Raw genomic sequence first — 12,616 nt, 5'->3', positions numbered from 1 at the left:
AACAAAACCGTTTGTAAATTGAAGAGGGACAAAAAGAAGAAAAAAAAATCGTCGGACAACAACGTAATGTACCCAATGATTTCTGGGGGGTCGGACGACCCTAAGTTTTTCGGTGATGTACGATGGGTATGGGTGGTGGTAGTTGTCGACGACAAAGCTGTGTGATTACGCGCACTACCTATATACTCGTACAATATATATTGTACATGCATATGTGTATACGACCGGACCGCGGGGACGTTATTATTACTCTGATGTTTATTATAAAGAGAATACACTCACCGCTATCGTCATCACACGCATACATATATATCTGTAATAATAATGTATACCGTGTACCGTGAATGTGCGTGTGTGTGTGTGTGTTACCACCACTGTCGCGACGAGCGTGTGTACAATGCCACATTGTTTGCCCGCGCGCGTTATTCTGTTATCCGCAATGTTATCTCTTTGATACCGCCGTCGTCGCGGCTACGACCCCCTCAAGGGCCTATAAGCACACATGGAGTTCGACATGTTTTATATTGTCGGTCTTTGCTGTGCGATTATTAAAATTATAATAAACTGTAGAGTCGCACAAATCGTACGTTACAACGTACAAAAGTGACAAATAGGAGGTACCTACAAGGGTATCGCGTTAGCATAATATAATATTGTACCTACATACGTCCTGTGACCATTTTTTTAACACAGAACCTTTGAACAACCTTGTTCACATTTGCAGATAACTCATTTAATATGATCACTCGGTTACGCGTAAATACGTATAATATTAAATGTGTATCGCGTTGACGTGGTATGTGCTTTTTTCTTGAGCTACAGACCGTCGGATTCTGTGGACCTCGTGTCGTTCTCAATTATTATTATTTACGACTAAGCACTTTGCCCGCTATTAAATTATTATTAATTAAGATCTCTTAAAGAATTCGCCAACATGTTTTTCACATTATTATAACCGTATATAAATATATAATTACATCAGTGTACTACAATACTGCAATGGATAGATATAACAATATAATAATGTAGATATACTAGGTCCTTGTAGGCATATGGATATGTCTCTCATAGTATGTGATATGCATGTATAAAAATGGTTTCTTTCAAATTAACAATAATATTTTGTGGTGAGTCGGTTTTTTTTATATAATGTCATCACGTTTTGCAACCGCCTATTTAATATTGCGCAATGATTGTGTTTTGATATTGTGAAACAATACTATACATTAATATAATATTATAGTTCTTCTTCGATTTTTTTTTTTCATACAACTTCCACTACTGCAATAATGCATTTACGAGTTTAAAACACGAAACTGCAAACGCCGACTATATATCTGGTATTTGTTTTTCACAACGAAATATGCAATTGCAGGCAATTTGGATTCTGCAAGTACCAGCGATTTAATGACACGCGTAAATGGTATATATTTTCTATACTACTAGTAAATCTAATATATAATAATAATTGGAATTGCGCGTTCAAGTACATTAGCTGTACGGTATCCCTAATTATATAAAAACAACAGTAAAACCATAGGTCGCGTGCAATTGCAATCTCAGAAATCGGCGACACGTGCTCTTCACGTATACATAGTGCACGGATTTTTTTCCCGTCGATCGGACAATGGCATTTGAATTGGTCGAGGGAAAAAACTGTATGTGCTACAGTGATGATTATTCGCCTAATCCCCGGCAGCTATGTATTATAATTATATTGTATCGTCTTTCCCAGTTTCCGGTCGGGCCCTTTATACATTTTTGATATTGTGTCACTCCTCCGTGCACGAACGCGACACACGCGCAATAATCTAAAACAAATACATATATATTATTATGTATTGCGTCATATACCGTTGGCCGAGATTAGCTAGGGATGACAGCGACATGTGGGTGGTGCGGGGGAGCAAAACAAGAAGAGCAGAAAATTCAAACATGTATAGTGGTGAATAATTAGAACGTATTTTCATTGTTTGCATTCGGTACACCACTCGTCAAAAAAAAATAATAATAACAGACACACGACAAGGGCTGCAATTCTAAACAGACACACACTCATATACTTGCGAATACACAGTTCACTTTGAAGTATATATTGTCAACAATGATACACGCACGTCCCCGCGATGCCGCAAGAATCGACGGCAGTCTTCATAATACATTATATAATATGCGTAAAACATGTGCGCTGTTAATATCTCCTATAGTCTACGGTTCTTAGTGCAACGCATCCTCCCTCGTGCGCGTTATTACGATTGCCCCCGAGACGTCGTTTTAAACGATATCTATTGTTTACAGAGTGGCAGTAGTAGTAATGGTGGCGGTGGTATTTGAGGTGGAAGTGATAGAATAAAATATGAAGAAAAAAATTTGAAAAATGTCGACTAGAGGATCTTGTTCTCAGTGGAAAACGGTTATTATTATTTTTTTTAATGTGCATATATTATATACTTTTAAGCTTTTTTTCCATTTTCCCAGCCACTGATATTTTTTTCTGCGATAAAACAACGCCACCCAATAATGACAATATGAAAAGTCGTCCGCAATCGATACCTATCACGAATTAAATATTGAAAAGGGCTTTGCTACAGCGGCGGTGATGGTAAACACGAAGCATGCGGTTCAAAGACCGCGGCAGTGGCGACCGGGTTCGTTCAATATTCATAAATGAACTTCGCGCCCCCACAAAATACATAATAATAATAACAAAAATCTTTTACACCACAAATTTCGGGTCACGTCTAAAAAAAAAAATACGACAAAAAGAATAATTTAAAAGCATTTTCTTTTTTATCCTCGAAGCGAGCATTGTATAATATGAATAAGTCAACAGAAGAGAGGTGACGTAGCCGTAAGTGCTTTTGCCGATGGCTTCTGTAAACCCACTTTGCACAAGAACACAGCAAAAGATGAAAAAAATATTATTTACGTGTGTACAACTACAACCGAAAAAACTTCCGCACGCTCTTCGTGAATACTTTTCCTAATTTGTTTTTTAAACCAAACAAACCCTTATTTTTCGTATAAAAATTAGCGACATTTTTGCATCGCAAAATGTAACTATTTTTGTTACGTTTTATCAATGCGCGCGCATGTACACACGCATACACACACACAAACACATTATTATACTGCACACTATTATCCGGTCGAATTGCTGCCGTCAAGTATATATGTCAGTGTATGTACGAGCGAGAATTGTCGTATAGGCGTTAAATAATCTAATAAATAATAATAAATCTAGAGAATTGGATGGTTGCCTCCGATGTCACCGCTATATAGGCTCCACTGCCACAAACTTTCGTATAATACGACAACGACGGTATATTATTATATTTTAAGTACTGGATCGTTGCCACGATTTCGCACTTTGTCTTTCGGCCATAATCTTTTTAAAATGCCCTGCGCTCGCTGGTATATATAAGTGTGTGTGCACAACCAGCTGAGAGCTTGATAGAATATGAACAAACAATATATATATATATATATATATGTGCGCACCTCCACTTGACTTATAATATGACTACATGAGCCATGTCTACGAATGACTAGTGACGGTGATCTATTTATTTTGGAAATGGTATCTACGATCTATAATAGAAAATGAATAAACTTTATCTTTGTGACATGAGATCTTATATTGTTTTCAGTTTTCACTTCCGGTTAATTCACGCGTGTCTTCGAAATTACCGATTCAAAAACACGATGTCACATTATGCACATGTATCGTGTGTGCAGATTCATTGATTTTTTTTTTCTAGATCGTTCCCATCGTCAGCTAAACCAGCGATTAGATCTGATGAGTGTGACAACATTTCTTTTAATTTTTTTTTTTTTACTCATTATGCGTTGTTCAAACGTAAAAACACGTATAGTATTATATAGTGGTATTAAAATGATTCACTGCGGTCGTGACGAAACCATATGTTTTAATCGCACCGGAAACCGGAACACGCGCGACGATATTAATAAATAAATTAGCACATGCGGCATGTGTATTATGGAATCATACATCTCACCGAGACGGTTTTTGCCAAAAATTAGAATAGACGCGCTAGGTTGGATTGCAGGATGTATATGTGAATAATATAATATACTATGCAGCGCGGGGGAAGCGGTGACGGAAGAGTGAAAAGAGATGAGCAAAAGATTTTTAACTATTCAGATGATTAAACTGGAAAAAAACGTCTACCGTCTTATAGGACAATAAAACTGTGACGCGGGGTAAGTGTGTAAGTGAGACACGATAAAAAAAACCCGCTGTCCTACGACAGCCGTGTGCAGAATTAATACTATTGGTGAATGCAAATAATATTGTATATATTATATATGAATATCAGAACATGTTTTACTTAGTATCGTCGGTAATATCGTCTACAAACGTTCATTAATCAAACGCAGTAGTAGAATACTGTAGTGTATAACGTAAATAGTATTTGGTCTGTAAACGTTGTATTCGTCATTAAATATTTCATCGTAAATTAACTTCACCGTACATCCAGTGCGGGTACCTATATCCTGCAACTATATTATATCGTAATATCATTATTGACAACGTATATTTTAATTATTATAACTTGTGATGTATTCACACACTGTATAATATAACATCAACTCGGAGAAACCTAAAGTAAAAATCTGTTCCATACTTTCGTCAAATCGATAATAATTTTTTTCCTCATTATGACACGTACAAATATTTTCTAATAGCCTTAATTTTTTCTATCAATTAAAAGTCCAACATATTACATAATATTATGTAAAAATTCATATTTTATTTTGGAGTTTTAATTTCTTTCCTAGAAAAAAAAATGATTTGTAAATGCGACATTTAATGTCTGATTTTTTTTGTTTTTTATGATAAACTTTATCAACAATTTTTCGTGCTTTTTTTAGTTCAACCACCTGAAAGGAATACCAAGCCTTCCGAACCCTCAGTCTCTGTTCTTCCTGCCGTTATTGGACCAACTGCGCGGCCTGTCGCATTGTTCCAACGCGGCGGCGCTGGCCAGTCAACAGCAACAGACTTCCACTACGACGGCATCCACCAATTGCAACGTGAGTACCTTAGCTATACAAATTTTCCCCTAGATGTATTTTCTCGGCCAAAACTCATATTTAGGATTATTCATTTTCGTTATTTCGATAATTATAATATGTTACATCATAATTTATAATCTACGTAATAATTTATATTAACACAGAATTGACATGCTATTTACTCGTTCACTTTTCACAACAGGTCATGCCAACAGCCGTATGGTCCAACAACGGCCGACCGCCGTCCACGTCGTCAGCCAGCCAATGTTCCATGCAACTGCAACAGGAACAGCAGCAGACATCGCCGCCGGGCCAGACGCAGCAACAACAACAGCTGCAGCATCAAACGACGACTGCTGACCCAGATGCGCCGCTGAATCTAACCAAACGCAAGTCGCCCACGCCGCAACCGCATCCGCCATCATCAACGACACCACAACACCACCTACAACATCTCCAACAGCAGCACCACCACCACCAGCAACAGCAGCAGCAACAGCAACAACAGCAACACCATCATCTCCAGCAGCAGCAGCAGCAGCAGCAACAACAGCAACTGCAACACCAACTGCAACAACAAGCCAACAACATGTTTGCGCCAAGGAGTTCGGGTGGCGCCAGCTGGAACTCATCGTCGTCTTCGCCACCAGCCACCACGCCAGGAACGGCCAACAGGAGGTCTGGTTCCGGTCAAGGATTGGTCAGTCCACCGGCCGCGGCCACGCCAAAACTCCTTCCACCACCTATACCGGTGACCAGAGGATTCATGCCGTACGCTGGCATACCACAACCTCCTCCGCAGCATCACTCGTCCGCCGGTAAGAGCAGTTTTTCTGTTGAATCGGTCGCCACTGAATTTTAGTTTTTCAGTAAACAAGTGGTCCAAACTCATACTATATACCTACGTACCCAACTATTTAACCTATATTTACGTATAACAATCGGACACACAGTCCCGTCAATCGGTCATTGTCAAGTGACCAGTGTACATTTTAAAAAATTCCAACCAATAAAATGTCATTATATAATGTATTTATGATATCCTTAAACCTGTTAAACCGTCGGAAAACATACTAGAATATAAAAAAATAAATAAATAACCACGTCTGGTTATAATTTTTATATTATAATAATACTACCTTTGGTGAATATATAATTTCGATTCGTTAGAACAGACATATTTTTTTTTCAAAACCGACACGTGCTATAAATCGTACGAGCTAACGAAAATTGCGGTCGCGAAAATTCAAACCGTATAAATTATTTTCGCGCAAGCCTTGGAAATCGGTATATTCGAAGTCCGGGGAACCGTTAATGACTTATTATTCGCTTTATCGACATACCTTTTCGCTCACGGTTCAATGCAATAATTATTATTCTCTCGAGTTATCTGCGCGCACCTCCTGCTGTTGTTTGATAATTTGAAAACGAGAATATAATAATTTATAATTGTATTCGTTTTGTTAGATTAGACACAATATATATTATATATATATGTATATTAATATATACGTATGTTATAGCTCACGAAGGTTGTTTCCCGTCGGTATTTCATAAACATCACTAAACAATAATTGTGTAAAAAAACGATTAACGCGTTCGCCACCTAAATTCCGGTACAATACTATATATATATAAGAACCTATACGTATTTTAATTTTTCGCGTTGCTATTTATTTTGACGAATTGTTAAGCGTAATGGAACAAAAGGCGCCGCCTTTGGGTCACTTTTGGTCACTTAAGCAGATGTTATCGGCAGACGGCAGTACACGTCCGAGGTCAATCGATAAATAGCGAACCGTTAAAATATTACACTGTTTTGTAATTAAATTATTATACGCGAATTTGATTGCGCCAAAGACACGTAAAAATAGAGTAAACACAAATAAATAAGGTATATTTTACATATATATATATATATATTTCCAGCTGATAATATATGCTATTGTATATCGGACCAAATAATGAAATTATTAATGTGCACGTATTTGTAATGTTTGCATATTACGGCGGTAGTTCAATCCTGGTACCAAACCGTTGGTAATGAAATATACGTGTTCGTAAAAACATAATAATATAATCGCATTAGCAGAATTAAAATAATGTGTTATTTAAAGCGTACTTTGAACCGGTTCGCTTTATCTGAGCCGTTCATCGATCGCGATCTAATTGAATATATAAGAGGCAGATAGGTGTATAAAAAAAACCTCGTGTAAAAATAATGTAGACGAATATAAATAGAGACTAAAGTTCACACTCAATTAAAAGTTAAAACAAATATAATAAAATACAAAACAACGCTATTATTATACCCAATAATTACACACGTAGCCAAATTGATAAAATTATATTATTGTTGTGGTCATATAATGTTTTTTTTTTATTGAATCTCAGGAGGCAAAATAAGCCTATCGCCCAGTAAGGACAAGATGTCACCATACTCAGGATTCCAGCTATGCCCACCTCAGCTCCACAGGGACGATCATTCCGAAAACATGGAACTATGTAAGAAATATATAAATTACTGAATATATTATATGGTCACGATTAATAATAGTACGGGACTTAACATGTATTTTATATTTTTTTTTCACAGCTTGGGGACCCAATGATCCAAATTTCAAACTTGCTGACGATACTAGTGACAGAGGTAAGTGTAAAATCACAAACAACTAGATTATGACAGTTATGTATGATAAACTAGATTGTTCACCAAGTATCCTCACTCCATTTTTATTCGTAAATAATGCACTTATTCAAAATCTGATTACATGAAAATCAATATCAATAAAAATCCTTGAAGTTTTTTTTAACTACTTAAGGAGTGAAAATAAAAACTTCTATTTTTTAAATGAGATTAAGTGAATTCTACTGTAAATTATTTAATGGATAATTTTTCTGAACATTTTGACTTGTCATTATCAAAATTCGAAAGAATAAAAAAAACTTTTGAATTATTTAGCTTTGTACAAGTACAAAGGACAATATAGGTTCATGGTAATAGGCATGGAACATAAAGTAATTGGTATTTATCTAATAACGTTTATAATATGTAAGTACATAGGCGCTCGGAGGGGGTGGCAAGTTGGGGCAACACCCCCCCCCAGATTTTTTAAATTGAATGTTTTAAGATAAATTACTATTTAATATATAACAAATTGAAAGTGGTTATATAAATAATAGGTTACCATTATAAAAACATTAGATTAGATTATTTGCAGTCGATCGATAATTGTATACCTAGTAAAATTGTAATATTTCTCCTCAATTCCTAGCATTTCCATCCCCCCATAGAAAAATTTCTGCGGGTGCCTATGTGAGTATTATATAAGACACGACTACTAAGACTATTTTAATAATATATTAATATGACATCTTATAATACGTTCTTCAACATAATATTATGATAATATTGCGTATTTGTGTTAAATAAAAAAGTTATCATTAACATAAACATTTTGATAACTTAAAAACTATTCGTTGACATTTTGACGTCAATACATAAAAATTTTTCAAAAAAATATCCTCTTAATAATTTACAGTAAAAAAGGGGTTCCCAGTTGAAAAATAAAAGCTCGTATCGCTACAGAAACCTTCTTAAGTAATATAAAAAAATATCAAGAATTTAAATAAATGTATTACTAAAGGAATTTTTCATTTTTTTGTGAATCACCTGATGTACAATCAATTGAATCGTATAATAATCTGTGCAATGACATCGTGCGAGTTATAATATATAGCTGCAATATCATTGAATAATTGATCATTTACATAGTATAATATTTTTTTTTCTTGGTAATCGCAGGTCGCATGATACGGCAGCAAAAGAAAGATGGCGAGCACATCAAGAGACCGATGAACGCATTCATGGTTTGGGCCAAGGACGAGAGGCGAAAGATCTTGAAAGCCTGTCCCGACATGCACAATTCGAACATTTCTAAAATATTAGGTGGGTAAACAACACTCCTCTCGTGTGATTAAACAATTTTTTTCCTTGTAGTCGTATATCTGTTAATAATCGCGTGGTTTGTGACGCTCGTTATAGGTGGCAGGTGGAAGGCAATGTCGAACTCAGACAAGCAGCCGTACTATGAGGAACAGTCTAGGCTGTCCAAGTTGCACATGGAAAAGCACCCAGACTATCGGTATCGACCCAGACCGAAACGGACGTGCATCGTGGACGGAAAAAAGATGCGGATATCCGAGTACAAGACGCTGATGCGGCAGCGGCGAAACGAGATGCGGCAGCTGTGGTACAGGGGCGAGGGAGCTGGTCCTTCCGGTTCCGGGCCGGACGTCGCCGGCACTAGTTTTGGGTATCCGCCCGATGGATCCATATCACCGGACTTGATGTACTCGCCGGCTAACTCGCCTTCGTTCGGCGGGGACAGCCACGACGAGGACTAGGCGACGCGACGGACTCGCTATACATCGCTATCGCTTGTCCAGCGTAGTGTTTTTGTACCAACGAAAGCCGTGTGCGACGCCATAATCGCGTGTTAAATCCATCGCTATCGGTCCACTGCAGCGCAGCTACCACTCGGTCATCGGTGCAGAACGCCACTGTATTCAATACCGATCGACACCCACAGTAATTCCTCCACGCCACGTCCACGACGATCGGTGAAACAGGCCAGTACTCCACGACTACCGACAGTACCTGTATATTGTATATTACACTATATAAAGTGCGTTAGTAGACATGGAAATAGTCAAAAACAAACCTCTCCTCCTCATCTTTATGAATTTTTTTTTTTTTTTTTTAATATATCGTGTACAAAAATGTGTATACATTTTTATTATTATTATTATTATGATTTTTTTTTAATTAAATGATATTATTATAGTTAAACAAAAAAGCCGAGGAAAAAATGTATAAAAAAAAAATTACCTACATCGCGTTTATGATATTATTTATGTTATGTGTATTTTAGCGGTTGTGATTACTTCACCGCTGCCGAGAGCGTATACAATATAAACTATTATTTATATGTATTATTTTATACATAGCTTAAAAATATCGAATGTAGGATTTCTTTCGCACCTGTATTATATTATTATATTGGTACGTTAATTATTTTGTACAGACATAACTTAGTATAATATCGATTGTATAATTTATCGAAAAAATATGTGAAATTCCGAAAAAAAAAATAAAGAAAAAACAACAAAAAAAAAACGTCGTCTTATAGCGGTATTACTGGTGTGATGTGTATGTGTGTGTGTGTGTGTGTGTGTAAATATGATATTTTTTGTGATAACGTTTCATTACTTATACACATACGCGCGCGCGAACGCTCTTGTCGCGCGTAGTATGTAATGTACTATAATAATGTCGCGTGTGTAGGCGTATCGCGCCTATATATACCTAAAATTACCTACCTATGTGCATATAGTGATTTCGTGAGTAGGTTATATCTTTATAATATTATTATATATTATGTGTCGTACGATGACGGATCGAGTGCGACGGCAGAATAGTAAATTAATTTATCGAAATTATATATAATATTGTATATTTGTATATATATATATAAGTAGCGAGTAGTGGCAGCATAAACGTGTAATATTATAATACTTTGTTTTTGTTTTCTCGAACTGGGACAAGAGACGTGCTTGGTATAATACAACATACACAGTTTTTGGTACGCACGGATGGTCGGCGTCGTCGGCTTTATGATCTCTGTTTTTATTATTATATGTTTTATTTTTATCGTGTTTTAATTTTTTTTTTGTGTGTGTGTGTGTGTGTGTGTGTGTAAATGTAACGATTTTTTTCTATTCATAGTTTGTAAATAGTTTTGATTCGCTCGAAATCGGACACTTTTACATACGTAATTTGGAAGACCCTGTATATATACAAATATATATATATATATATATTCGTGTATCAAAATATGTTCTTAAAACACAATAATAAAATACTTATATTATGTGTAATATACTGTATGCATAATAATAGTAGATAGATAATATATTACATATACATGTATGGCCGTATGGGTAAGTGTATTGAAATGAATTTCGCTATTTATCTTCTCTGCGGACATCGTCTTACGATCCCATTACCCCCGGAGCCTTCGAGATCGTCAAATACAGTTGTTGTAGCTTATTTTTCGTTTTTTCAACTACCTACTCCCGCGACAAACGTTTGTTTTTATTTTATTTTTTTTATGTACATATATGGATATAGTTTTTATTTGATTTATATATATTATATAATATTTAACTACAGTATTATGATTATTATCAAATCATAATATTTGAATACGAAATAATATGTTTTGATGTATTACAAAAGTCTGGTTTACTTTTATTATTATTATTACTATTATTATTATTATTATTATTATTATTATTATTATTATTATTATTATTATGATTATTATTTTATGTAGATACCTACGATATATTTTTTTGTATTGTAAAATTTTAACGAGCGATTTCTCAGACAGATTGTTATAATATTGTGTACAAAAAAAATAATAATAATAATAATTAAACTGGAAAATAATTGTTTGAGCGGAATTCATCGGAAAGTTAAAATCACCGTTGTACAATTTTATTCCTTTTTATTAGCTAAATGGTGTCATCGATTAATGTACAGTAATTATGTACATTTATAATAATTATATTATAAATAAACGTTCGTACAGACATATTATATGATATATTATTATTATATACGAAGTATTTTGTAATCCTGTGTGTTGTACCATGTAATAGTGTGTGTATACAATTTAGGTAGATAGTTATTTATTTTGTTTCTTTTATTGTCTGAATTTATTACTATAATAAAACATATTATTATATGATATTATTCTTTGTAAACGTATTGAAAAAGAAAAGAAAAATCAATGAACAAAAAAGGGTGAGCAAGTGGGTATTACTCTGCTGTATAGTAGTGGTGGAGAGTAAGTCACTATAATTATTATAATGGATGTGTTAAATTTGAATGCAACGACAGGTATCATCGTTGTACACGAAAAACGATTCTGAACGGTGATGATTTGTCAGTCTAAAATATATTATATTATTACCTATGTTTAAATTATAATATATTATACCATTTGAATGCATTCCAAAAAAAAAAAAACTTAATCAAAAATTTCAATTGTGTATAAGCAGCTAAAATGTCAAAATATTTTGAAAATTTAATCAGAAATAGATAATACTAATATAAATATTTGGTGAAAAATTCAAGTATTTACAATGATTCGTTTTTGAGTTACAGCAAAATAAAAAAAACGATTTTGTCAAAAACTGGTTATGCGTAAAAATGTCTGTTTTCCGTTATTTTTTTAAAGTTTTTCCTGAGTTCCTGACGCTTTTGAAAACTACTGGAAATTTTATACTTTTGACCCCTCTCAAAGTACCAATAAAATTTATTTTCCTTTTCAAAACGGGGGTGAAGTCAAAAACCAGAACATTATTACTACTCCAAAATGTGGTGAGTGATGACAAACACACACAGAAAAAAAAATAAATAAAAAACACACATCAATACATCATTGTAAAATCAATACATTCATCAGTCCGTTCGGAATCTAAAAGGTGGACAAGTGAGTTACACTCT

The 12,616-nt window shown here is 34.7% G+C and overlaps 1 protein-coding gene across 2 annotated transcripts in view; it reads left to right on the top strand.

Moving 5' to 3' along the window:
- Positions 1-11,269, top strand: part of LOC113556557 (myb-like protein I) — a 156,814-nt gene extending 145,545 nt beyond the window's left edge. For both annotated transcript variants that reach the window (XM_026961585.1, XM_026961586.1), the window contains 6 exons: positions 4,897-5,058; positions 5,243-5,858; positions 7,435-7,545; positions 7,637-7,690; positions 8,846-8,989; positions 9,086-11,269. In XM_026961585.1, the coding sequence (XP_026817386.1) occupies positions 4,897-5,058; positions 5,243-5,858; positions 7,435-7,545; positions 7,637-7,690; positions 8,846-8,989; positions 9,086-9,447 (1,449 nt within the window). In that variant the 3' untranslated portion in view covers positions 9,448-11,269. The remainder of the gene's footprint in view (positions 1-4,896; positions 5,059-5,242; positions 5,859-7,434; positions 7,546-7,636; positions 7,691-8,845; positions 8,990-9,085) is intronic.
- Positions 11,270-12,616: the final 1,347 nt, after the last annotated feature.

This window comes from Rhopalosiphum maidis, chromosome 4 (genome assembly GCF_003676215.2).
Source record: "Rhopalosiphum maidis isolate BTI-1 chromosome 4, ASM367621v3, whole genome shotgun sequence".
NCBI classification, from domain to species: domain Eukaryota; kingdom Metazoa; phylum Arthropoda; class Insecta; order Hemiptera; family Aphididae; genus Rhopalosiphum; species Rhopalosiphum maidis.
This window is presented reverse-complemented; position numbering and strand designations above follow the sequence as displayed.